The sequence below is a fragment of the Muscardinus avellanarius genome, assembly GCF_963383645.1.
Source record: "Muscardinus avellanarius genome assembly, chromosome: 9".
Lineage (NCBI taxonomy): Eukaryota > Metazoa > Chordata > Mammalia > Rodentia > Gliridae > Muscardinus > Muscardinus avellanarius.
In genome coordinates this window covers 114,612,088-114,639,725 of record NC_137795.1, presented here as the reverse complement: position 1 = coordinate 114,639,725, position 27,638 = coordinate 114,612,088, and the positions used below count along the sequence as shown (strand labels likewise).

Genomic DNA, 27,638 nt, shown 5'->3' with positions numbered 1-27,638 from the left:
ATTGCTAGTCTAGGTCATTGAGGGTGGTTTTATTGACCTTCTCTCTAGTATCTCTGCTTCCTTAGGCTAGGTTTTATTAGACATAAACCCGAAAGCTTTTTATTTTGGCTGTGCTTGAGATTGAATCCAGGGCCTTAAGCATGCTAGGCAAGTACTTTACCACTGAGTGACACCCCAGCCTTTTCATCTTATTTTGAGACAGGGTCTTACCCAGTTGCCCAGGTTGGCCTCAGACTTGTGTTCCTTCTGCCTCAGCTTCTGGGTAGCTGGGGTTCCCAGTTTGTACCACCCTTTTGGGCTTGCAGCCTCTTAACATCTGAGGGTTTCTCTTACTACACCTCTCCAAGGAACAGTCACTATTGGTGCAGAACCCTCCCCCCTTTTTTTTTTCTGTACAGAGCCATTGAGGCTCTGATTTTCCCTGCTGCCCACAGCCAAGTTAGAAACCCTTTTGTGTAAGCCAGGTGTGGTGGTGCACACTTGTAACACACACACACACACACACACACCCTTTTGTGTGTTGGAATTTGATTTATCTTTTTGTTTTTGTTTTTAGTGGTACTGGGGTTCCTGGAAGCCCTTCTACCTCAGGGCTACACTCCCAGGCCTATTTTATATATATTTTTTGAAACAGGGTCTCTTAAGCCAGCGCGGCTGGCTTCGAACCTGCGCGATCCTGATCCTCCTGGCTCCGCCTCCCAAGCGCGGGGATTACATGCGTGCGCCACCACGCCCGGTGTGATTTATCTTTTTAAAATTCATTTTTCCTACCAATATTGTGTAGCTCTTAAATCAATACCCCATTTTTTTCTATTCTTTTTGGCACTGGAGATTGAACCCATGGGCATTCTGGCTGTAAGCTACACCTCCCAGTCCTATTTTATTTTTTAGTTTGAAACAGGTTTCAAACTAAAGTTGCGGAGGGCCCCGTTAAGTTGCTGAGGCTGGTCTTGAAACTTCTGATCCTCATGTCTCAGCCTCCCAAGTACTGGGATTACAAGTGTATGCCATACCCTTCTGCAATACTCCATTTTTAAACCTGTCTTATTTTCTAGATCTGTGCTGTTTAAATATAGGAGCCACTAGTTATGTGAGACTATTTGAATTTAATGTTATAAAAATGGAAACTAGGTTCTGTAGTCGAACTAGTCACATCTTTCTAGTTCAGAAGGCAGGTACTGTTAGTGGCTGCTATACTGGACAGTGCACACGGGGCATCCAAATTGCAGGAATTTGTGTTGAATAGCACTAGATTTCTGACTGCATTTATCTGTTTTAAGTGTTTTTTTCAAGCTTCAAGTGACATTTTCAAAGATTAAAATGTTTTCTTGTGCCAGTTTTTTCTACTTAATTTATCTACTATTATCATTTATGATATGAAATATACTTAGTTTGAAATAGGACTTACTATTCTTAAAAGTAACAATTTTCTCTTCTGTGTCCTCTAGGGTGCAGACATATGTCGGCTCTGCCGTGTCCATCAAGCTTTATACTGCTTTGATTACGATAGGGAGGAAAGTCGGGAACTTAAGGACTTGCTGCTCCAGTGCTTCATAAACGCTCATTATATCAGGAAAGAAGAGGTAAATAGGTCTGTCTTGTTTTTAATTGGTGGCACTGGGAATTGAGCCCTACAGTGCTCTGCCACTGAGCTGTGTCCCCTGGGCTACCCCTCTGCTTTTGTTTTTATCGTACTAGAGATGGAACCAGGAGCATTCCACCTTCCTTCTACATCCCCAGCCATTTTTAATTTTTTGAAACAGTCTTACTACATTGCTGAGAATCTTGATACATTGCTGAGGCTGTCTTTGAACCTTCAGTCCTCCTGTCTCAGCCTCCCAGTACTGGGATTGCAGGTGCCCCATGCCCAGCTTGGTCTACCTCTTACAAGATGTTTTCCCGGGTCCTGTGGCTGCTGTCAGTACTGTGTCCAGTGTTCCATTGTGTTTATGGAAAAGCCAGCGTAGCCATTGAGAACTGTCTATTTATTGCATGTCTGTCTGTCTGTCTGTCTTTCTTTCTTTCTGTCTTTCTTTCTTTTTTTTTTGGTACTGGGGATGGAACCTAGGGGCTTTCTACCTCCGGGATACATTCTCAGACCTATTTTTACATTTATTGGAAACAGGGTCTCACTAAGTTGCTGAGAACCTCATTCAGTAGCTGAGGCTGGCTTCAAACCTGAGAAATCCCCCTGCCTCAGCCTCCCAAGTACTGGGATTACAAGCGTGCGCCACCATGCCCGGCTTATTCTTTTTATTTTTGAAGCCAGGTGTGGTGGCGCACGCTTGTAATCCCAGCATCGGGAGGCTGAGGCCTACAGTGGGTGCTGAGTAGGGAAGGGACAGTGCTGCTGTCACTGGGGAAGCTGGGCGGTGCATCGATGCACTCCCTGTGCAAACGCTGTGTTTCTTCTTAGTTCATACATACTGAGTCACACCACATAATTAACAGTACTCCAAGCCTCCATGTGTTGCTCAAGCTGTGCGTCTTCATCCTCTGCCTCTCAGGACTGGGATTACTGGCATGAGCCACCAAGCCCTGCAATTGGGAAGTTTTTATTTATTTGCAATCATAACATTGTATTCTATTCTTATATTTATAGGGAAGAAGATTTCTTAGTTCTCTCTTCAGTTGGAATATAAATTTTATTAAAATGATCCATGGGACCATTAAAAACCAGTTTCAGGGATTTCAAAAGTAAGTATTAAAAGTAATTAGAATTAATGTACTACTGTTTTAATCTGATTATTTGAACTGAGGATTGGATTCAGGATGTTCTATCTCCAAGCTATACCCCAGCCCTTTTTATATTTTATTTTGAAACCAGGTTTCTCTAAGTTGTTGACAGTCTTGCTAAGCTGCTGAGGTTGGCCTTAAACCTGTGATCCTTTCTTCTCAGCCTCCCAAGGACTCAGGTTGCAGGTGTGCTCCACTCTCTCCAGCTCTTGTTATGATTTTGAAAGATTCTTTGACTTTTTTTTTTGGTACTGAGGATTGAATCAAGGGGCAGTCTATCTCTGAGCTACATCCCATACCGCTATTTACTGTTTTTATTTTTTTTTATTTTTTGGTGGTACTGGGGATGGAACCCTTCTACCTCCAGGCTATACTCTCAGACCTATTTTATATTTTATTTGAAAACAGGGTCTCTTAAGCCAGTGAGGCTGGCTTCGAACCTGCACGATCCTCCTGTCTCCGCCTCCCAAGTGCGGGATTACAAGCATGTGCCACTATGCCCAGCTATTTATTTATTTATTTTTATGGTACTATAGATTGAACCCAGAGTTCTACATCTGAGCCACACCCAGCCCTATTTTAGCATTTATTTTGAAACTGGGTCTTGCTGAGTTTGCTGAAGCTGAAGCTGGCCTCCAATCTGCGATCTTCCTTATAATCTCAGTCTCCCATGTACTGGGGTTCTAAGCCTGTGCTGCAGCACCTGCCTTGACCTTTTATTTTATTTTTTTTTAATTTTTATTTATTTATTTATTTTTCTGTACTGGGGATGGAACCCAGGGGCATTCTACCTCTGGGCGACACCCTCAGCCCTATTATTTTATTCTTTATTTTGAAACAGGGTCTCACTGAGTTGTAAAGGGCCTCACTAAGTAGCTGAGGCTAGCTTCGAACCGCAATCCTCCTGTCTCAGCCTCCCAAATGTTGGGATTGCAAGCATGCGCCACTACGCCCGGCTTGATCTGACTTTTAAAAGTTACATTAATATGTTGGGAACTTTAGAAATTCTATCTTACATCATCTGTTATATATTCTTGTACCACTGGGTCGTTTCTTCCCTTCTATAGGAAATCAATAGTGACCACTGAAGTTAAGGTTTTAACTGTGATAGTTCTTTAAATAGATTTATGTACCTATTAGATCTTAGCCTCACTCACTAAAGCACATGCCAAAAGTATGTCTGGAATCTTTGGAATAGGAAATACACCTTTCTGTTGAGTACGGACTGAATTGTGAGGTTGCTGGCAAGAGCCCTGCGGTGTTAAGAACCCAGGGTGCTAGCGTGGGATGTTGTAGTCCCAGCACCGCCTCCTGTCTACGCAGTGCCTGCCTGATGTTACATGAATGTCGGCTGTTTGCAGTGCTCCTGTGTTGGTGCTGAGCGCTGAGTCGGCTTTATTTATTTATAGTACTAGATGTGGAACCCAGCGGTAGTCTTCCACTGACCTACACCCTCAACCTATTTATTTATTTGTTATTTGTTATTTATTTGTACTGGGAATTGAGCCCAAAGGCATTCTACCCCCGAGTTATACCTACAGCCTATTTATTTTTTTTAATTTTGAAATAGGGTCTTGCTAGGTTGATGAGAGTTTTACTATTTTCTAAGGCTGTCCTTGAGCCTGTGGTCCTCCTGTCTCAGCCTCCAAAGTACTGGGATAAGAGTCATATGGCCACCATACCCAACTCCAAACCTTTTAATTTTTGGTACTGGGGATTGACACCAAGTAAAATAAAATCTATTGATGTTTATTTTCTTTAGGCTCAGTATTTTGTTCTGGGCTTATGTTTCACAGAAGATGGTGAGGTTCTAGGGCCCTCTTCTGAGGAGGAGGAGAGTGTTTCCCTTTGCTTTCTCTTCTAACTTGTCTCTTCCTATTTCCCGCGCCGGCATGTGGGTGGCATCCCTAGAGCCAGTTTGCAAAGCCCTGGTCTAAACTGAGTTCCTTCTTTCTAAGATAGTCACTCAAATGATACATGCTAATAGTGTAATATTTTTAAACTTGCACTAATAACATTAAAATTTTTTTAATAGATCTTTGATGGTGCACATTGCAGAAATTTATTTCAGAGCTTGGAAAAAGGCTTCGGGGAAAATATTGGAGGTATTTTCATCTTATTGTTTATTCTATCCTGGTTATTAAATATGTAATCAGAGGAGGGTTACTTAACCCATGTGTTCATGATGGTGACACCACATGGGGTGTGGCAGTGTGGACGCATCGGGTCCATTTCCATGCCTCACACATAATGTGTGTATCACTAGAAACAGCACGTTATTGACTGGTTATTAACTGTGTCTTGAAGTAAGTAAAGCCCTACATGCGTTAGCAACACATTACCAAGCAAAATGTATTAAGGAAGCATAAGCAGACAAAACAAGTATCTTATTAAAGTGGTTAAAATAAACAGGATAATACTAACAAACAAAAGGTAAAAACCTATTTCTCTTTTTTGTCTTTTCCATCGAAGAGTGAACCCAGGGGCACTCTCCTTAGCATACCACCCCAGCCCTTTTCTGTTGTATTTATTTATTTTGGTATTGAGCTTAAACTTGGGGCATTCTTTTTTGTGTGTGTGCTTTTATTGGTGCATTACAGTCTCACATCATACTGCAGTTTGTAGTGATGCTAACATACATGGCACAGCGCTCTGTGGGCCCCCGGCCTGGCCCTGTTCCCACCCTCCCCACACTGGGTATTGAGATTCACTTTGGTATTCTCACATGTGCACACGATCTCAGTGGAAGTAATTCCTGTACTGGCTCTCCCCCTCCTTCCCTTGGGCTACCTTCCTGCCTTCACTGCAGTTTCTCTTTCATTATATGAAGTCCCTCTTGTGTTTCAGGGATATTCTACCTCTGAGCTACACCCCCAGCCCTTTTTTTATTTTTTATTTTAAAATTGGGTTTCTCTAGCTTACTGAGTGTCTCACTACTTGATGAGGCTGCCCTCAAACCTGTGGTCCTCCTGTTTCAGCCTCCCGAGTACTAGGATTACAAGCGGATGCCACCACTCCTGGCTTCAATTTATTTTGTTTTTATTTTATTTTATTTTTGTGGTACTGGGGATGGAAGCCCGGGGCATTTTACCTCAGAGCTACACCCCCAGCCCTATTTTTTATTCTTTATTTGGAAACAGGGTCTCACTGAGTTGCTGAGAATCTCAGTAGCTGAGGCTGGCTTTGAACCTAGGAAATATTCCTGTCTCAGCCTCCCAAGTACTGGGATTACAGGTGTGCACCACCTCGCCCAGCTGATATTTTATTTTGAAAGAGGGTCTCAGTAGGTGCCTGAGGGTCTTGCTAAATTGCTGAGGCTGGCCTCAAACTTGTGATCCTTCTGTCTCAGCCTTCAGAGTATTGGGATTACAGCCATGTGCCACTATGCCTGGCTGCTCATTTACCTATTAGAATAAAATATCCTTGTTCTGGTACTTAGTTTGGATTCAGATTTTATGGCACAGGAACTTCTCAGGTAATGTGGTATGTCTCATGTTTCGTCACATGTCAGAGAGTATGCTGTCTCACACTCAGTGATGCCGAAACCCACAAGTGGCTTCAGGTGAAGGGAATATTTTCAAAGAAAATTTGTGTGTGTGTGTGTGTGTGTGTGTGTGTGTGTTACTGGGGATGAAACCGGGGGCATCCAACCTCCGAGCTATATCCCCAGCCCTAATTTTTATTCTTTATTTTGAAACAGGGTCTCACTAAGTTGCAGAGGGCCTCACTAAATAGCTGAGGCTGCCCGCAAACTGCGATCCTCCAGTCTTAGCCTCCTGAATGCTGGGATTACAAGTGTGCACCACTACACCTGGCTCAAAGATAATTGAAAAGAGGAGCCCTAGATTCCTGGGAATGGGGCCAGGACAGGGACTGGATGGCCCATTGGAGTGTTGGCTACTCTTTGGCCTGGCCTTTCCTCTGCTGTCCCCCTGAGAGCTGCAAGGAGCTCCCTGCCCCTCCCTTCCCAGCCCTTCTCAGAGCAAGTTCTGGAAGATCTTTTTTCACTCAGTTTGGAGTCTGGTCTGCACTGTGGAGATAGTTCCTTTACAGTTCTGGGGAGGCTCTTGGAACAGGATCAGGCTTGCAAAGGTTGTTCAGATCAGTGACGACTCTGGGGAGGGGGCTTCCCGGCATGAGTGCAGCCACCTCCCTCAGTCCAGAACTTCATCTGAGGGGAGCTGACTTGGGTGGCAGGTAGAAGCTTGCCTTCTCTGTTGCATAGATCTGACACTTCATCAGATAAGGTCAAAGGAGTGAAGTATTCTTGGAACGTGGAAACCAAAGGAAATGTAGGGCATGGACTCAGAAAGCCTCACCGAAGAGGCCCGGGTTTCTCATGAAACACCAGACGGGCAGACCCAATGCCTGTGCCCAGATGCTGCACCGTCTTGCTGTACCACAGCAGGGCATGCATGTGCCACATGCTGACACACGCTTGTTGTTTCAGGCCATTGAAAACGACTGCATCCAGGACTTCATGTTCCACGGAATCCACCTTCCAAGGCGGTCCCCGGTGCACTCCAAAGTCCGAGAGGTGAGCAAGGCGCCTTCAGTCTCCCCATCTCAAACAGGCTGTCATTGCACCATCGCTTCTTGTTCTAGGTCATTGTTTTGGTTAAACTTAAAAATTAAGTTGCGCTTTCACACATCACTAAGAGGATTTTCTCAGAAACTTGGCATTTTTATTCCTGCCACCGGTGTTGTCCTGAAGAAAGCAAAGGTATGCCTTTAAGGCTGTATGCTGTAGAGTGAATTTTATGGCATATGAATTTAATTTTCAGTGCCATTTAAAAAGTCTATGAAGCAGCCGGGTGTGGTGGCGCACACTTGTAATCCCAGCATTCGGGAGGCTGAGACAGGAGGATTGTGGTTCGTGGACAGCCTCAGCTACTTAGGCCCTTTACAACTCAGTGAGACCCGGTTTTAAAATAGAGAATAAGAAAAAGGGTTGGGGGTGTAGCTTGAAGGTAGAAAAGCCCCTGGGTTCCACCCAAAGTACCACAAAAAGAAAAAAAGAAAGAAAACTGCAGACTGTTGTCACTTGTTATCAGTAAACTCTGAAATTAGGAATTAACAATCTGAAGCCGGGCCTGGTGGTGCAAGATTGTAATCCCCGCACTTGGGAGACGGAGATAGGAGGATCGCGCAGGTTCGAAGCCAGCCTCAGCTGGCTAAAGAGACCCTGTTTCCAAATAAAATATAAAATAAGTCTGGGAGTGTAGACCAGAGGTAGAAGGCCCCTGTATTCTATCCCTAGTATCACCAAAAAAAAAGAATTAACAATCTGGAAAAATAATTCCCATAGTGTACTTTTGGGGTAAAGATGATACAAGCTCACTTAAAGTATAGGTGATTGTTTAATAGCCTGTTTAATTTTTATTTTCTGTTTTCACAAATGAATATTTTCTCCTAGGGGAGTAAGTTACAGAAGTGAGGGAAAGTTGGTGTTGCTAGAGGCAACGGTCTGCACAAAGCTGGGCATGATGGTGCATGCCTGTAATCCTAGTACTTGGGAAGCAGAGACAGGAGGACCACAGGGTTGATGACAGCCCCAGCAACTTGGCAAGACTCAGCAACCTAGTGAGACCCTGTTTCCAAATAAAAGATAAAAAGGCTGGGAATGTAGCTCAGATGTAGAATGTAATGGGTTCAATTCCTAGTACAAAAAACAACAACAGACACCTTCTTCAAGATTCAGCATGGGAGGGACCATCTGAGTATTCTTCAACACATTTCTCTAAATATAGAAAAATGTAGACTTCCGGGAAGATGGCGACCGAGAAAAGCGGGGCTTAAGAGCCCCGCTAACAACAAACCTCCATTACCACAAAATCAGCGCCTTTCAAAGCCAGAAAACAACATCACCAGTGAAACAAAAAATCACCAGGCTCCAGAGAGAAAGCGGACTGAGAACAGAGCCACAGAGGAGATAACCAGCCTATCGCCCGAGGACGTGGCAGACGCGGCAGCAGCAGCGCCATACTGCCGGCGAATTCACGGGATGGCTACAGCAATCCGAGGTGAGCCACTGCAGAACAGCCAGGCAGGATTTCTCCGCGCAGAGAGCATCTAAAGTTCCCAGTGGCCGAGCTCAGCACACGCTGCAGGGATTCAGAGTGGAAACCAAAACCAAGAAGAAAAAACCAGCCCCACAGCCGAGGGCGTAGCAGCGGCGCCATATTGCCACCGGCAGCAGCAGCACCGAATCCAGCGAGGCCAATACAGCTACATCTGCGTACTCAAGAACAGTGAGTCAAATTGTGGGCCACAGAGGAGAAATCCCAGTACTGTACTCCCTGGGACTTGACCCAGTGGGGGAGGGGCGGTGGCAGAGATATCACACCATAGGAGAACGTGCAACCTGGCACCCCCCACAGTCTAAAGCAGCCTCTAGCGACTCTCTGGGTCGGAGACTCTGTGATAAAACCCAGTAAAGGAGTAGTGGGGTCCGAGATACTACTGACTCGAGATCCAGAATACCTTAAGGGAAGTCATAGTGACCCAAGGGAAGAACCCAGAGAAGGCACAAACATCCGAAATCATGGGAAAGAGGAATAATACTGGAGCAATAAATGCCCACAACCCCACAACATCAGAACCCGATAAAACTGAAAATCAGAGATTTCTAGAAGATCAAATCAGGAAAATAACTGTAGAAATAATAGAGGTGCTTCGAAAAGAACTCAGAGAGAGCCAAAAAGAGATAAAGGATGCAATTAATGAAGTAAAGGCCTCAATTCAAAGCACAAACAACCGATTAGAACACATGGAGAACAGAATCTCGCTCTTAGAAGATGAGCAATCCAAAAATGAATGCATAGTTTCTAATCTAGAAAAAAATATCCGACAGCAGGAATCTGATATTGAAGAAATATGGGCCCATTTTAAGAGAGCTAACCTAAGAATAATTGGAATAGAGGAGGGAAAAGAAAGTGAAACCAAAGGGATCAACAATCTCTTCAAGGAAGTAATAGCAGAAAATTTTCCAGACATAGAGCAAGAGGTCGATACACAGGTCCAGGAAACTTATAGAACTCCCTTTAGACAGGATCGGAGAAGAGGATCCCCACGCCACATAATTGTCAAAATGACCAATGTGGAAGCCAAGCAGAGAATCTTAAAGGCAACAAAAGCAAAGGGCCAAGTGACATTCAGAGACAAACCAATTAGAATCACTGCAGACTTCCCAAACCAAGTCATGAGAGCCAGAAGGGCTTGGAGTAACATATTCCAAACTCTGAAAGAAAACAACTTCCAGCCAAAAATTTCCTACCCAGCAAAACTTTCTATCAAATTAGAAGGAGAAATAAGAAGCTTCCATGACAAACAGAAACTGAAGGAATTTATGTCTTCAAAACCAGCACTAGAGAAAATACTCAAAGAGATTAACTACAAAGAAGAAATAGGTAACACACTCCAGAACTAGAGAAACAAGATTTTCCATCCAACAAACAACTAAGATTGGTTATCTGTGGAGATTCATTATTTATGTTAGTCTTTTACCTATCTCTAAAGGGTATTGTTTGCCTTTATTGTTGTTAATTTCTAGGATTCCTAGTTGGAATATTAATATACCTTCAGATATAGCATTTGGAAATATTTTATCCCATTCTATTAGTAACTGTTAACTCTGTTTACATTGTCTTTGGATATACAATTTTTTTTTTAGGGAGTTTGTATACTCCTCTGTTGCCTGTGCCTTTGAAATCATAACCAAGAAATCACTGCCAATTTCAATGTTGTGAGGTTTAATGACCCAGAATTTCTCCTAAAAGTTTATAGTCTTAAGATTTATATTTAGGTCTATTATCTATTTTGAGTTAATATTTGTATATGGGATTAGGTAAGGGTCCAATTTTATTCTTTTCCATGTAATTATTATTTTTAACAATATTTAGTTAAAAGATTAATATTCCCACCACCAAATGTTCGTGGAAACCTTGTCAAAAATAACTTGACAATATAGGGAAGAATTTAGCTCTAGGCTTTTATTTAACTCCAATGGTTTATATATCTGCCTTTAGAAGATATTTTCTCTGGTAAGAAAGAAAGCAAAAAAGAAATATTGAAATGTTATCTTTAAGTCATCAAAAGCTTGGTATCAGACAAATGAAACTGTTATGTGAGATTATCATTTTTAATTTTAGATAAATTGCCATAATACTAGATGTCAACTACTAAGCCAAGCATGGGAGGGAGGGATAGGGAGAGAATGGGGTGGGGATTGGGTGGGGGCTGACTGGGAAAAGTGTGCATGTATGTCTACAAAAGTATGTATCCTACTATGATGTATGAATACAGTGCACCAATAAAAATAAATAAATTTAAAAAAAATAAAAATAAAAGAGAAGAAAAAAAAAGAAAAATGTAAAAAAAAAAAAACAACAACAAAACCAGAAACATCTACACAGAATGGCGGGAGGATTCTAGCTGAAAAAGAAGAAAGGAATGAGATCCATAAACATGATCTTTTTCATTATTCACAAGTCTCTGGAGGAACTCGGCACTAAAGTTCAACTTGAAGGTTACTTAGGAGTACTGCTCCTCACCATGGAGTCTGAGCACAGTGCTCCTGTGTGGTGCTGATGCACATTAGAGTAAGCAGGTGTTGGGACCAGGAAGGCACACTTAGGCAAATGCCTTGACACGCTCTCCTTTTCTCTTTTGCCCTGAAGGTCAGGCGTTTAAATGACAGTTTTGTTGAGGTTATGTGGTTGTTGAAAGGTCAGGAATATTTATCTATTTTATCTGTTTTTTTGTTGGTTTTTTTTTTTGTCTATATATCTTTTTTTTTTTTTTTTTTTTTGCGGGTCTGGGGATGGAATCCAGGGGCATTTGACCTTCGAGCTACACCCCCTGCCCTATTTTTTATTCTTTATTCTGAAACTGGGTTTCACTGAGTTGCAAAGGGCCTCACTATATAGCTGAGGCTGTCTGCAAACTGCGATCCTCCAGTCTCAGCCTCCCGAATGCTGGGATTACGAGCTTGTGCCACCACGCCTGGCTTATATATCTATTTTATCTTTTCCTTTTTTTTTTTTCTGCAGTACTGGGGATGGAACCCAGGGGCATTCTACCTCTGAGCTACACCCCCAGCCCTATTTTTTATTCTTTATTTTGAAACAGGGTCTCATTGAGTAGCAAAGGTCTTCACTAAGTAGCTGAGGCTGTCTGTGAACCTTGATTTCTCCTGTCTCAGCCTCCCAAATGCTAGGATTACAAACACGCACCACCATGCCCGGCTTGTTTATTCTTTTTGAGACGAGGTTTTCTTCTGTTGCCCAGACTTCAACTCCTTGTCAGTGATCTTCTTGCCTGAACCTCAAGTCATGTGATGGCACACTATCCAGAGTGCCCGCTTGGATAGTAGAAATCAGAGCCCAGATCACATACAGGGAGGCCACCGAGTGATTTCCTCTCCTGTGACCACTGAGTTCAGTGGTGCTGTCCTCCCTGTCCTAGGTGCTCTTGGTTTGAATGTCAGGAACATGGATGGAGAGGATAACCCTCTCCTGTGGGCCTTTCAAACTGTGTGTGTGTGATACTTTGGATTAAGCCCAGGGAGGCCGAGCTACATCCCCAGCTTTATTTTATTTTTATTTTGAAATGAAGTCTCTCTAGATTGATGAGAGTTTCATTACTTTCTGAGGCTGTCCTTGAACCTGTGATCTTCCTGTTTCAGCCCCTGAAGTACTGGTGTACAGGTGTGTGCAACCATACCCAGCATTCAAATACATTTCCAACATAATAATATTGCCTTTTTCTCTTTTCTTCTTTTCTCTCTCCCCCCCTCCCCCCTCTTTCTTCCTTTTTGCTTTTAGGTGCTGAGTTACTTTCACCATCAAAAGAAAGCTCGGCAGGGAGTGGAAGAGATGCTGTATAGATTATACAAGCCCATCCTGTGGAGAGGATTAAAGGTATACTTTTTTTTCTCAGGTCTGGGGATGGAACCCAGGGGCATTCGACCTCTGAGCTACACCCCCTGCCCTTTTTTTTTTTCTTTCTTTTTTTTTTTTGCGGGTCTGGGGATGGAACCCAGGGGCATTCGATCTCTGAGCTACACCCCCTGCCTTATTTTTTATTCTTTATTTTGAAACCAGGTCTCGCTGAGTTGCAGAGGGCTTCACTAAGTAGCTGAGGCTGTCCGTGAACCACGATCCTCTGGGTCTCAGCCTCCCGAATGCTGGGATTACAAGCATGTGCCACCACTCCCGGCCCCTGCCCTATTTTTTATTCTTTATTTTGAAACAGGGTTTCACTGAGTTATAAAGGGCCTCACTAAGTAGCTGAGGCTGTCGGCGAATCACAATCCTCTGGTCTCAACCTCCCAAATGCTGGGGTTACAAGCGTGTGCCACCATGCCGCCCGGCAAAGGTGTAAATTTTAAATAGTGTATTCATGAGCTGGGTGTAGTGACACATTCTTGTAATCCCAGCACTTGGGAGGCTGAGACAGGATTTCAGGGTCATGGCCATCCTCAGCTACTCAGTGAGGCCCTCTGCAACTTAGTGATACCCTGTTTCCAAATAAAGATAAAAAATAGGGTTGGGGGTGTAGCTCAGAGGTAGAATGCCCCTGGGTTCAATTTAAATTATGCCTTGGGTCCACTTAATTGGAAAGGTTCAGTGCCGAGCACATGGCTATTTTGAAGTAAGCATTTGGGAAGACAGCTAGGGATATGGTAAACTCTAGTGAGGCTGGAGGGGCTGCAGGGCCCTCTTGCCCGCATGCCCTTTGCTGGTGACAGGCAGGAGGCAGAAATGCTCTTTGTGAGCGGTCTGATGGCCAGTCTCCTCTACCGAGATAGCTCTGGTATCATGGGAGGTGGTGGTAACTGTGTCTTCAGGACACCAGGTGGAGTCTCCCGTGAGAAGCTGATCTTCTAATGCCTGTTGACACGGAACTGAGATTTTTGCTTAATTTAAGGATTATCTCACAGAGCAATCCATTTTTTTACTTTATTTTGTGGGACCAGGGATGGAACCTAGGGCCTCTATGTAGGGCTCAACCTAGAGTTCTACTTCTAAACTATACCCCATTTCTTTTTTAATTAATTAATTAATTTGCGGTACTGAGGATGGAACCCAAGGGGCATTCTACCTCTAAGCTACACCCCCAGCCCTATTTTTTGGTCTTACTGAGTTGCAAAGGACCTTGCTAAGTAGCTGAGACTGTCCAGGAACTGCAGTCCTCTGGTCTCTACCTCCTGAATGCTGGGATTACAAGTGTGTGCCACCATGCCCAGCTAATTTTTTTTTTTTTTTTTTTTTTTGTGGGTCTGGGGATGGAACCCAGGGGCATTTGACCTCTGAGCTATACCCCCTGCCCCTATTTTTCATTCTTTATTTTGAAACAGGGTCTCACTAAGTTGCAGAGGGCCTTACTAAGTAGCTGAGGCTGTCTGCGAACCACGATCCTCCAGTCTCAGCCTCCCAAATGCTGGGATTACAAGCATGCACCACCACACCCAGCTAATTTTGTATTTTTAAGATAGGATCTTGTTAAGTTGCTGAGGCTGCCCTCAAAGCTATGATCCTCACGTCTCAGCCTCCCCAGAACTGCAGCACTGGTGCCAGGCTCCATTTATTTATTTGCTTATGCATACATACATGCTACATATGGAACCCAGGGCTTCAAGTACTACTGAGCTATACCCCTGGGCTACTTTGGTCTATTTAAATGTTATAATTGTCTTTAGTTTGCATATATTGAGATAGTAAAAGTATTAATTTGGAAACTTTGGACTTAAGGTTTTTTATGTATCTGGGATCCTGAAACATTGTTATTTTTATAGGCCAGAAACTCTGAAATTCGATCAAATGCTGCACTGTTGTTTGTTGAAGCATTTCCTGTTAGAGACCCAAACTTTCATGCTATTGAAATGGACAGTGAAATCCAGAAGCAGTTTGAAGAGCTGTATGTATGTATCCCATGTGGGCAGCTCCTTGCGTGTTTTAGCTCGTGTCTAGGCTGGCACTGCATTGCATGGTGGGAGCCTCCCTCGTACTGAAGGGTCATACTTCTTACAAGTGTGTACCTCTGTGTTCCTTTCATTTCTTGTTAGTCGCTTGGGGCATTTAATTGCGTATAACCTGACATTGTTTTGAACATTGTAGTCTGCTCCTTGTCCCCTCAGCAGAGATGTGCATCACATAGATCCCTGGTTTGACTCTCTTTTGACAGCTCTTGACTTTAGCCAAGGCATTGCTTTCTGTCTCATCTGTCCACGGTGAGTGTGACACTGCCAGCCATAGAGTCACTGGGCAGTATGAACAAGCAGGCACTGCTGCTCTGCACGCTCGCAGATGACTTGAGGAAGGGCTTCGGCATGCACTCGGGCTGTGGGTCTTCCATCAGGCTGGAGGCTGCTGAGCAGCCTAGGAGTTGTCTGTTCTAGGTAGAACGCTGCCATAATGTTACTCGTGGTGCTCCCAATGTGCTTCTTTATTTTATGATTTAAGAACAACCTCAGGCCTATAGAAAGTTGAGTTAGTACTCTAATGAGCATCTAACATGCACGTCCTAGAAATGAGTGTCGAGTATTTTGCTCTGTGTGCCTTATTCACTTGCTTATTTATCTAAAAGTTCCTTTTGAAGATCATTGTCAAGTTTGTGGGACTGTTGCTAGGAAAACCTAAACTAGATTTTGGTAGCTTTTAGCAGTTGCTCTTTATCTGAAGTGTCCAAAACTGCGAATCCCTTTTGTTTTGCTTAAAATGTTTAAGTGTTTACATTGGAATGTGCTGTGTGGTTTTATTTGTTTTCATTAAATGTATGTCTCCATAGGGCATTGGCACCTAAGTCAGTTAGTAGGAAATTGGGAACAGTTTGCCAGGCCACCGTTTTAGTCCCTCGCAGGAGCAAGCAGAGCAGAGTGAGGCAGAATGGGGCTTGGACAGCTCTGTCTGAATCTCAGCCCTGCTGTTGGTGAGCTCTCATCCCACTGGACCTCTCTTTAGCCCTATTGCCTCTCTAAAGCTGGGAATAATAGTACCTTATATAGTTGTTACAAGGTTTAAATAAAAATGATATATAAAACATTAACTTAGCCTCTACTGCTAAGATGATAGCTGGGTTATTACCCATGGAGCATTAAAAGTATGTAAAGTAGCTGGGTGCAGTGGGATGTGCCTGTAATCCCAGCGCTTGGAAGCAATACAGGAGGAGTGCAGATTTTGGTCCAGAGCCAGAGCAAGGTAACTTAGCAAGATTTTTTTTTTTTTTTTTTTGTGGTACTGGGGATTAAACCCAGGGACATTCTACATCTGAGCTATATCTCCAGCCCAATTTTTTTTTTTTTTTTTTTTTTGGTGGTACTGGGGGTAGAACCCAGAGGCTTTCTACCTCTGGGCTATACTCCCAGACCCATTTTATATTTTATTTGAAAACAGGTTCTCACTAAGTTGCTGAGAGCCTCACTAAGTAGCTGAGGCTGGCTTTGAACCCGTGCAATCCTCCTGTCTCAGCCTCCCAAGCGTGGGGATTACAAGTGTGCGCCACCTCACCTGGTCTTTATTCTTTATTTTGAAACAGGGTCTCACTGAGTTGCAGAGGGCCTCATTAAGTAGCTGAGGCTGTCTGTAATTCTGCAATCCTCCTTTTTCAGCCTCCCAAGTACTAGGATTATAAGCGTGCACCACCATGCCAGCTCCTCCAAGACTCTATTTTAAAATAAATAAGCTGGGTGTGGTGGCGTACACTTATAATCCCACTACTGGGAGGCTGAGACAGGAGGATCACAGGCTCATGGCCTTCTTCAGCTATGTAGTGAGGTCCTCTGCAACTTAATGAGGCCTTGTTTCAAAATCAAGAGTAAAAAAAAAATAGGGGAATAGGGCCGAGGGTGTAGAATGCCCCAGGTTCAATCCCTAGTACCGCACACATATAAACAAACAAACAAACAAACAAACAAGATAGGGCTAGGGGTATATCTTGGAGGTAAATGCCTCTGGATTCAATCCCTAGCAACACACACACACACACACACACACACACACACACACACACTCTCACACACACGAATGAGCAGAAGAAAAAGAGAGGAAAGAGAAACCCCAAAATAACAAATACGGTTAGGGGTATACCTCCGAGGCAGACTCCCTGGGTTCAATTCCCAGTGCTGTACACAAAAGTAAGGTGACAGTGTCTAATAGTAGGAACGTGGTCATGCTCTGCTTGCTGCTGGTGACGCCGCAGATCTGTCGCTGGGCAGTTTGGTCTTGTGATGACCCCAGGTGGCACTTACACCAACTTGGATGGTGTAGATCAGTCACTCGATGTGGCCTCTCCATGCAGCCAAGAGACAGAACCACAAGATGTGAGGCTGCTGCCTGTGTAATGTGGCATGTTTCCTAGTAAACTTTTTTATTTCGTGGTACTGGAGATTGAACCCGGGGCATTCTACCTCTGAGCTACACCCCTAGCCCTTTCTATTTTTTTTTTTTTTTTTCTGTTTGTTTCAAAACAATGTCTTGCTAAGCTGCTGAGACTGTCCTTGAACCTGCAATCCTGCTGTCTCAGCTTCCCAAGTTCTAGGATTACAAGCATGTGCCACCACACCCAGTTTATTGTAAAATTTTTATACATAGCAGGATTGCATTCTAAAATAACGTTAACCATAACATAGTACATCAGCCAGTAACATAGTTGTTTGTTTATTATCACTATTGGGTCTGATTCACTGTATGATTGTGTTATTTATACTTTTATACAACTGCCAGTGCAGCACACTTGCTCACACCAGCATCACACAGGCATGTGAACCATGTGTCCTGTGCACTCCAGCACCTCTGATGGGTGCGACGTCACCAGGTGATAGGAGTTTTTCGGTCCATTCCCATCTAGTATAAATGCCACCTGGGGCTGTCACACAAGATGAAACTGCCTTCCATTGTACACATGGTCTGTTGTTGACGAAGATGCATGATTATCCTGGCGAGTCCCATTCACCTTGACCACAAATGCACCTGTGTGGCTAGAGAGGCGAGCTGAGGCTGACAGCAGTGGAAAGCTTGAGGGGTACCTGTGGGATGGGTTGTCTAGCATTAAGGGTTTCTGAAACCCTGACATTACACTTTCATGTGTCAAAAAAATTTTTTTTTTTTGTATTGGGAATTAATTTCATGGCCTTGCACATGCTAGGCCAGTGCTCTGCTACTGAGCTACATCCCAGCCCTTTTTAAATTTTCAGACAGGGTCTTGCTAAGTTGCCCAGGCAGGCCTTGGATTTATGATCCTCTCACCTCATCCTCCCAATCCAAGCTTGGATTACAATTGTGCGCCACCAGGCTCATCTCAAAATGAAATGTAAAAAATTCTTAGTGTTGTGGATGTGCAAAAACTAGCACAGGCTGGGTTTAGCCTGTGGGCACTTTTGCCAAAGTGACCAAGAGTACATGGCCTTGCGGGGTGAGGTCCTGCGCCATATTAGTTTCTTTACTTACCTAAAAATGAAGTGGGCCACTTTCCTGAGATTTTATAAAGGAGACAATCCAATAAGTAAACGAGAGCCATGCCATTCCTGGTATCCTGCATGTACCTTGACCATGCTCCTGCTGTCAATGTGTCTTAGAGTAATAAGCAGACCTTTTTCTAGAAAAGAGAACCTCTTGATGGAGTCTGTAGGGATGCAAGGACTTCAGGGACAGCCTTCCGGGCGCAGTGCTGGCACTGGGAGGAAGCCTGCGAGGAGAGTGGGCACTGAGCCCCAGGCGCTGGCTCTCAGAAGCGCCTGGCCAGTGCTCTGCCACTCCAGCCCTTTTACATTTTGAGACAGTCTCACTAGTCCCGTGTGTAAACAGTATCATTTGACAGCTGAGAATTAGTTTTTAAAGGATATTATTGGACATAGTAAGTAGAGAGAAATTAATGAAATCTTGTGAATTACAACAGTAAATTCTCAGATTATGATTTTTTTTATATATTTCTTTTTGCTTTCTCTATCTTTTTTTTTTTTTGGTACTTGAGGTTGAACTCGGGCATTTTATACTCTGTAGCCCTCCCCTTTTTTTTTTACTTTGTCCAGATATTGGGAAGGAGGTAGGGTAAGTGCTTAATCCATCTTGAAGTATTCTAATTGAAAAAGTATGAAATAGGGTCAGGCGTGGTGGCACATGCTTGTAATCCCAATACTTGGGAGGCTGAGACAGGAGGATCGCATAGGTTCGAAGCCAGCCTCAGCTACTTAGTGAGGCTCTCGGCAACTTAGTGAGACCCTGTTTCCAAATAAAATATAAAATAGGTCTGGGAGTATAGCCTAGAGGTAGAAGGCTCCTAGGTTCCACCCCCAGTACCACAAAAAAATAAAAATATAAAAAGTATGAAGTAGAAATTATTTTTTATTGTTAAACTTTCATAATTGAAAATTTTAGTGCATAATGAAAAATAGATTAGTATAATGAACTGCTCTGTACTCAACAGTAGGTTCAGTCATTACTGACCGATCCTAATCTGACTTTTTTCCTTGTTTTGAAATATCTAGACATTATGTTTTGAGTTGTGTACTTTAGAAGGTAAATCTAAAAGACAACTATTTTTTAAAACAAAATTATGCCTTATCACAAAGGAAAATGCAAATGATTTCTTGATGTCATCAAATACCAAGCCATTATTCCCACTTTTCCATTTTTGTTTAAATCTTTATTTACTTAGGATTCATATGTTGTTAGACTCAAGAGTTCTGCTCTCCATCAAGCTTGCTTGCTTCCTTCCTTCCTTCCTTCCTTCCTTCCTTCCTTCCTTTCTTTTGGTTGTACTGAGGATTGAACCTAGGGGCATTCCACTTCTGAGCTATACCCCCAGCTCTATTTTATTCTTTATTTTGAAACAGGGTCTCACCAAGTTGCTGAGGGCCTCACAAATTTCTGAGGCTGGCTGTGAACCTGTGATCCTCCTTTCTCAGCTTCTCAAGTACTGGAATTACTGGCATACACCACCACGCCTGGCTTCTCTTTCTTTGTCTTTTTTGATTTTTTTTTTTTTCTCTGTGGTTCTGGGGATTAACTTGGGAGCATTCTACTTCTGAGCTACACCCCAGCCTGTGTAGGTTTTTTTTTTTTTTTTTTTTTTTTGGTGGTGGTACTGGGGTTCCTGGAAGCCCTTCTACCTCCGGGCTACACTCCCAGACCCATTTTATATTTTTTTATTTGGAAACAGGGTCTCTTAGCCAGCGAGGCTTGCTCCAAACCTGCGCGATCCTCCTTTCTCCGCCTCCCAAGCGCGGGGATTACAAGCACGCATCACCATGCCCAGCTGTAGTTTTTTGAAATAGGGTTTCGCTAAGTTGCTGAGGCTGGTCTCAAACCTTTGATCCTCTTGTCTCAGACTCCCAAGTGATGGGATTACAAGTGTGCACCACCTCGCCTGGCTGGCTGGCTCTTAATAGTGGAGATGATTTTGAGAGCTCCCTGTCTGGCTTTCACTTTCTTTTGGTGCCTCCGTATGTTGTTCGTATGTTGTTCTGCCCTTCATTTCCTGGGGGTTTGTACTTAAATGTAGCGAGTTGATGAAGTTCATGTTGGGGGAGGGCGTTTTCTGAGTGTGAGATCACACCCTGGCAGTGTCCTGTGCTTCTTTTGAAGTGCAGAACCTTGGCTCCTTAAGGGTCTCTGAATTGTTAACAAATGCTGGCTGTCATGGCCTGGATTCGGGCCTTATAGCAGTTTTTTTTTTTTTTTTTTTTTTTTGGTCCCTTCCTCCCCTGAGTCTGGAGATGGAATCCAGGGGCATTCGGCCTCCAATCTACACCCCCGTCCTATTTTTTTTATTATTATTATTTATTTTGAAACAGGGTCTCACTAAGTTGCAGAGGGCCTCACCAAGTAGCTAAGGCTGTCCACAAACCGCAGTCCTCTGGTCTTAGCCTCCCAAATGCTGGGATTACAAGCGTGTGCCACTATGCCTGGCGCATAGCAAATCTTTTATTCTGATCCTGTATATTACAGAGTTTTATTTTATTTTATTTACTTTTATTATGGTACTGGGAATTGAAGTCAGTGGCTTTCTACTTCCAAGCTACTATCTCAGCCCTATTTTATTTTTTGATTTTGAGAAAGGGTCTCACTAAGTGGCTGAGAGTCTTGCTAAATTGCTGAGGCTGGCTTTGAACCTGTGATCCTCTTGTCTCAGCCCCCACATACTGGGATCACTGGCATGCATCACCATCCCTGGCTGCATTACAGCATTTGGTGTTCAAGAGAGTGGTCTGTGTAGGTGGTGTCTGCTGTACGTGTCTGCTGCCTCCGACTGCCTCTGCAGACTGCACTGAGTGACAGAGCTCATTCTTGAGGTTGCTGTGGACAGACTTCTGCAGATGGAGGTGGCCTCAATCTCCATGTGTCTGTGTTGCTCTTAACAGTGCTGCAGTAGAAATGAAAACAGTCTGGGTTCCAGCGTGCATTGCATGGCCAGCCCTCCTTATCGGTGGGTCTGTATCTGGATTCGGCCAGATACAGAATATTTGAAAATATTTGGGGAAAAAATGTTGTTTCTGTACAGACTTTTTTCCTTGTCATTATTCCTTAAACAATACAGTAAAACAACTAGAATTTACATTGTTTTAGGCATTGTAAGTAATTGTAGAAATGATTTAAAGTTCTGTGCCATGCCATTTTATATAAGGGGCTTGAGCATCTGTGGATTTCAGTATCCTGGTTGTTTTATATAAATCCCCAAGGTGCAATGTATATAGCAAATACTGATTTAAAAAAAAAAAAGAACTGTTTTAAGATTTTTTCCCCTCTTTCTTATAGAGCCTTTTAGAAGATCCTTATCCGATGGTCCGTTCTACAGGGATCCTTGGTGTTTGTAAAATAACTTCCCAGTACTGGGAAATGATGCCCCCGACCATTCTCATTGACCTCCTGAAGAGAGTAACTGGGGAACTGGCATTTGATACAAGCTCGGCTGATGTTCGTTGTTCTGTCTTTAAGGTAAGATTATTTACTTTTATTATTTATTTTTTGCACTACTGGGAATGGAACCCAGGGACATTCTATCTCTGAGCAACACCCCTAGCCCTATTTCTTATTCTTTATTTTGAAATAGGATCTCACTAAGTTGCAAAGGGCCTTACTAAGTATTCACTGATGCTAGCCACGAACCATGATCCTCCTGTCTCAGCCTCCCAAATGCTGAGATTACAAGTGTGCGCCACCTTGCCCGGCTTTAAGGTAAGAGTTAAAAAGTTATATAAGCAACAATTATCTGTTGTAGTTAGGAAATACAGAGAAGGAAAAAGATAAAACCACCCATTGGCCAGTTCTATTCCCTAGAGACAATACAAGGAATACCTTTTTTATTTTATTTTATTTATTTATTTTTTTGGTGGTACTGGGGTTCCTGGAAACACTTCTACCTCTGGGCTACACTCCCAGACCTATTTTATATTTTTATTTTTGGAAACAGGATCTTGATTTTATTTTTTCTGGTGGTACTGGGGTTCCTGGAAACCCTTCTACCTCCGGTCTACACTCCCAGACCTATTTTATATTTTAATTTGGAAACAGGGTCTCTTAGCCAGCAAGGCTGGCTTCGAACCTGTGCAATCCTCCTGTCTCTGACTCCTAAGCACGGGGATTACAAGCATGTGCCACCACACCTGGCTGAAACAGGGTCTCTTAAGCCAGCAAGGCTTAAGAACCTGTGCTATCCTCTGGTCTCCACCTCCCAAGCGCAGGGATCAAACACCAAGGATCCCTGTAGAACGGACCATCGGATAAGGATCTTCTAAAAGGCTCTATAAGAAAGAGGGGAAAAAATCTTAAAACAGTTCTTTTTTTTTTTTAATCAATATTTGCTATATACATTGCACCTTGGGGATTTATATAAAACAACCAGGATACTGAAATTTAAATTTTAAATTTTAAATTTTACTTTTAAACTGTCCTTGGTAAGCCGGGCGTGGTGGCGCACACTTGTAATCCCAGTGCTTGGGAGACTGAAACAGGAGGATTGCACAGGTTTGAAGCCAGCCTCAGCTACTTAGGCTCTCAGCAACTTAGTGAGACCCTGTTTCTAATAAAATATATAAAATTAGGTCTGGGAGTTCAACCCAGAGGTAGAAAGCCCCTGACCTGAGTTCAATCCTTAGTACCACACACACACACACACACACACACAAAATGAATAAACAAACTGTCCTTGCTCTGTTGCGTTCGCCTCTGTCGTATCTGTGCCATGTCTTGGATAATAAGACGTTCATTTAAGCTGGCACAAGTGAAGGTTGGGCCTGACCTCTGTCAGAGAGATCTGTGACCTGGCCAGGCATCCTCCACCCCAGAGGACACCAGGAGCTTGCTTGGGCCTGCCTGCTTCAGCGAGCATGACCGTGGCGTTTCTGTCCTCACTTGATGTAGCCTCTGTGCCCACTTGAAAGGCTGCTCGCTGTCCTGCTCAGGGATCTGCTCTCCTCACAGATGAAGTGTTTACAAGTTCTTAGAGAGGGGTTATGCTGTGGATGCTTTGCAAAGAACTTGTACATAGCATGTAGTTTGACTGATGTAATTTTTTTTTACTCTCACCCATCACCGCACCAATATTAGTGCAAACTGTAAGAACAGTGCCTTTTATTTCCTAGGCAACCTGGACCCAGGCACCTGGGCATACATAAACTGTCCGTGGATGTCAGATGGTGATTTAGTGATGGTTGATTTCTTTGCTCTGCTGACTTGGGATGAAAAGGGCAGTGATGTGGCAGTGAGCCAGGGTCCGGGGACCATGCCATGATGACAGGTGCTCTTGAGAGCTGCGTTTCGTGTGTAAGGAGAGGCTGGTTTCAAGGAGCCGAGTGATCCCCCTTTCCCATCACTGAGTCAGCTCTTGATAAACTGGCTCCTGACTCCTGTGAGCACAGTGCCAGCAAATGTCTCCTCTGTCGCCTGGAAACAGATGTGTTCAGAGCTGCGTTTGGCTCACCTGCCATGCCTGGTGGGTGCGCCTTTGTAACCTGCTGGCTCCATCATGCCCTTGCTCTGGGAGCTCGTTCTTCCTCGTGCACTTTCTCAGACCTGTCTGAAGACAAGCAGTACCTCTCTCTTGGCTTTGTACTAGTGCAGGATCGATCTGTGAGCCCTTATTCTAGGTTTCCAGTGTCTGCATGAGAGCTCTGCTGAGGTGAGGTGATCTTGCAGAATGTGAATCAGGAAGGGCTCGGGGCTATAGTCAGGGAAGGGAAGCCATGGAGGCCATACAGACCTAAGACAGGTGCACGTGAAGAGCCCTGTGTACTGCAGCCGAGCTGAGCTCAGGAGTGGGGAGAACCCCCGACCCATCAGGTGCGCTGGCCACTCGAAAGGAGGTGTTCCCTTCAGGTGGTTGCCCCAGGTGTGTTGCCCTAGGAAGCTGCGAGCATTTCATACCTGATAGGTCTCGGTGGCAAATGGCAGCAAACCCCCAATCTCTTGCTTTCTTTTCCAGAATTTTTGCTGCCCCGCGGGGTTATTTACTTTCTCTCTCCCCTTTCTCTCTTTGAAATCTTAATACCTTCTGCTAAAGCCTAGCTGCCTGCTCCTCTTCCTTTCTCCTCTCTTGTGCTCCTGGAGCTCTCTGAGCTGCTTCTTTCTGCTGCTCTGATCTGAGCAGCTGTGGCTCCTTGCCCCATCTCCTTAGCCCTGTCCTGATTGCCATCTGGTAAATCCTTACCTCCACAAGGTCACATGGTAGGCCTTTTGGGCTCTGGGATAAAGGAGACAGAACACAGAGCTGCCTCGAGGGAGGCTTCGGAGGTGCTTGGAACTGTGGGAATGGGCAGATGTCAAGTCAGACCACCCTTGGACCTGGTCCTTTAGACTAGGCGCTGTATGTACTTGAAATTTTAAAAACATATGACACTAAAATAGACTTTCTTGGCATACTATTTGTACTTTTTTTTTTTTTTTTTTTGAGGTACTGGGGAATGGAAGCTGGGGCATTCTACCTCTGAGCTACACCCCCAGCCCTATCTTCCTTCCTTTCTTCTTTCTTTCTTTCTTTCTTTCTTTCTTTCTTTCTTTCTTTCTTTCTTTCTTTCTTCTTTGCAAGGTCTCACTGAGTTGCAAAGGGCTTCACTAAGTAGCTGAGTCTGTCCTTGAACCGCGATCCTCCTGTCTCACCTTCCCAAATGCTGGGATTACACGTGTGCGCCACTATGCCCAGCTTCTGTTTGTACTTTTAAGAGGAACTTGCAAAAGTGTCCTTTCTCCTTATAATTGGAGAATGGGTTGGGGATACAAAAGCTTGGTCCTAAGCAGCTATCTCTGAGCTGCACACAGCAGGGCACTTGACTCTCCTCCCAGGAAGGATCCTCATTTGTGATCTGAATGTGTGTGGTCAGCCTCATGGGGCTACCAGTTAACCAATGAGAGTATCACTCAGGAAACACCCTGCACCAGTAACACAGTGGCTAACACCTGACATTTTGCTTATCCTGGAGCTGAAGGCACTGCAGCTGATGCCAGAGCGGATGACATTGGCAGGGGCTGGTATGGCCCCCACCCCTGCATGAAAAGCTCTGTGCTTAAAACAAAATAAAACAACAAAAACCAGATAAGAGAAAGGATTTTTAGAGCCTGGTATGGTGACACACGCCTATAATCCCAGTACTTGGGAGGCTGAGATAGGAAGATAATATGTTCATGGCTATCCTCTGAAATTTAGTGAGGCCCTCCAAAACTTAGTGAGACCTTTTCAAAATTAAAAAATAACAAGGGCTGGAGATGTAGCTCAGAGGTAAAGTGCCCCTGGCTTCAACCTCTAGTACCACAAAAAGAAAAAGAAAAGGAATTTTTTTACCTGAACTTTATTGGCATTTTCTGATTTTGAACTGTTTGTCTTTCTCCCTTGTTACAGTGTCTGCCAATACTTTTGGGTAACAAACTGAGCCACCCACTGATAGAACAGCTTTTGCCAGCACTCAGGTACAGTCTCCATGACAATTCTGAGAAAGTGAGAGTGGCTTTTGTGGATATGCTGCTGAAAATCAAAGCTGTGCGGGCTGCAAAGGTAGGTATACGGGCCTTCCTTACTGAGATAAACGGGCACGCCTGTCCTCATCTAGCAGAAGGTAAAGTGCCCTTGAGCTCAAGCATCTCAGTCATCGCATTGTACACGTCCACATCGGCATCGTGTACTTGACCGGTCTTTGTGTCATGAAGCTTCATTAGTTTTGTGTTTTTCATTGATAGTTTTAAAAATACCAATGTGTGTTTCTTTGGGGGAAGACATTAATATAAATGACCCCCCCCTTACATTATTGTTTGTCATGTGTGAAAGTATTTATCAAATATTTCGATGTGATATTTGAGTACTTGGCACCTAGCAGGCCTTAAGTATCCTTGGAAGTTCGGCTGTTGAGGCCTCCCTGCTTCCATAAGGGAAGCAAGAAGATGTGCGTGTGCCTTGTGATGATATGTACTGGGCACGGTACAGAATGGATGTGATTGTCCTCTCCCAGCTCCAGCTCTGCCCAATTTCATGCTAAAGATGTTGGTTGTAATATTCTTGGCTTCACTGTTATTGGTAACACTGTGAACTTTCTCTCTCTGTTTAACAGTGCTCAGAAATTAACTTTGCTTGGTACTGAGGATGGAACCTAGGGATGTTATTTTGAAATAGGGTCTTGCTAATGAGGCTATCCTGGAGCCTGCAATCCTCCTGTCTCAGTCTCCCAAGTACTGGGATTACAGGCATGCACCACTAGGCCCAGGCAGAAATTGTCTTTAACATTGTTTTGTTCTGTAGCAAGATTTGGAAACAATCTGACACATCTGCCAGTGTAGTGTTAGCTAGACAGACATGTGTACAAGAAATGATTCTATGGAACTGGAAAAGAACAAGGAGGGACTTTTTGTGGGAATTATGTGGAAAATCTCTTAAGATATATAATTAAAAATCCAGTGTAGCCGGGCGTGGTGGCGCACGCTTGTAATCCCCGCGCTTGGGAGGCAGAGACAGGAGGATCGCGCAGGTTCGAAGCTAGCCGCGCGCGCTGGCTTAGGAGACCCTGTTTCCAAATAAAAATGTAAAAATAGGTCTGGGAGTGTAGCCCGGAGGTAGAAGGGCTTCCAGGAACCCCAGTACCACCAAAAAAAAAAAAAAAAAAAAAAAAAAAAAAAAAATCCAGTGTAGATGTGTCTACTCTGTGACCTGCCATATAAAATGGGAACTAACTCCTGTGTATGTATGTTTGCTCAGACATGTATAAAATGTGTCTGGAGGAAAATAAGATTTTCAGAACCATTGCCTGAAATGGGGCAGATGGCTGTCCAGGGCAGGGGTCACTGTAGAGGGCATGTGTGTTAAAAACAACGTTTTGAGTGGTAGATGTAGTATGAGTCTTGGTATCAGACCCAGTTGAGTTGGTGCTTTTGTTGAAGACCACTAATTGCATGTGATCCATTCTGAACTCTATTCTGTTGGCCCATTTATGTGAGCATATTCAGTACCATGTTTCCAGCTTGTTGTAGTTTTACAGTAATTATTGTAGTGCGTGTTTCTCAGTTTTGTTGTTTTACTTTCAGAATTCTTTGTGTGTGTGTATGTGTGTGCAGTCCGCATGCACACGCACATGCACACACGAGGAAGTAAATTAAAAAGCATTCTACATCCAAGCTATACCCCCAACCCTTTACTGAAATAGGGTCTCACTAAGTTGCTGGCCTTGCACCTACAATTCTCCTTTCTCAGCCTCCCAAGTAGGACTACAGGTATGTGCCACTATCATGCCCAGTCTCTTTGGCTATTTTAGGTCTTTTGCATTTCAATATACTTTTTTTTTGTGGGTCTGGGGATGGAACCCAGAGGCATTTGACCTCCGAGCTACACCTCCTGCGCAGTTTTTTATTCTTTGTTTTGAAACAGGGTCTCACTGAGTTTCAGAGGGCCTCGCTAAGTAGCTGAAGCTGTCTGCGAACCGCGATCCTCCG

At 43.8% G+C, this 27,638-nt stretch overlaps 1 protein-coding gene across 1 annotated transcript in view; it reads left to right on the top strand.

The window, feature by feature from the left end:
• The window catches only part of NCAPG2 (non-SMC condensin II complex subunit G2), a gene marked incomplete at both ends in the record, with an annotated part of 76,896 nt that overhangs the window by 13,703 nt on the left and 35,555 nt on the right, over positions 1–27,638 (top strand). Inside the window, 8 exons of the mRNA XM_080701983.1 lie at positions 1,449–1,583; positions 2,603–2,697; positions 4,772–4,841; positions 7,187–7,273; positions 12,561–12,656; positions 14,534–14,659; positions 21,489–21,668; positions 25,564–25,716. Of these exons, the coding sequence (XP_080558109.1) occupies positions 1,449–1,583; positions 2,603–2,697; positions 4,772–4,841; positions 7,187–7,273; positions 12,561–12,656; positions 14,534–14,659; positions 21,489–21,668; positions 25,564–25,716 (942 nt within the window). The remainder of the gene's footprint in view (positions 1–1,448; positions 1,584–2,602; positions 2,698–4,771; positions 4,842–7,186; positions 7,274–12,560; positions 12,657–14,533; positions 14,660–21,488; positions 21,669–25,563; positions 25,717–27,638) is intronic.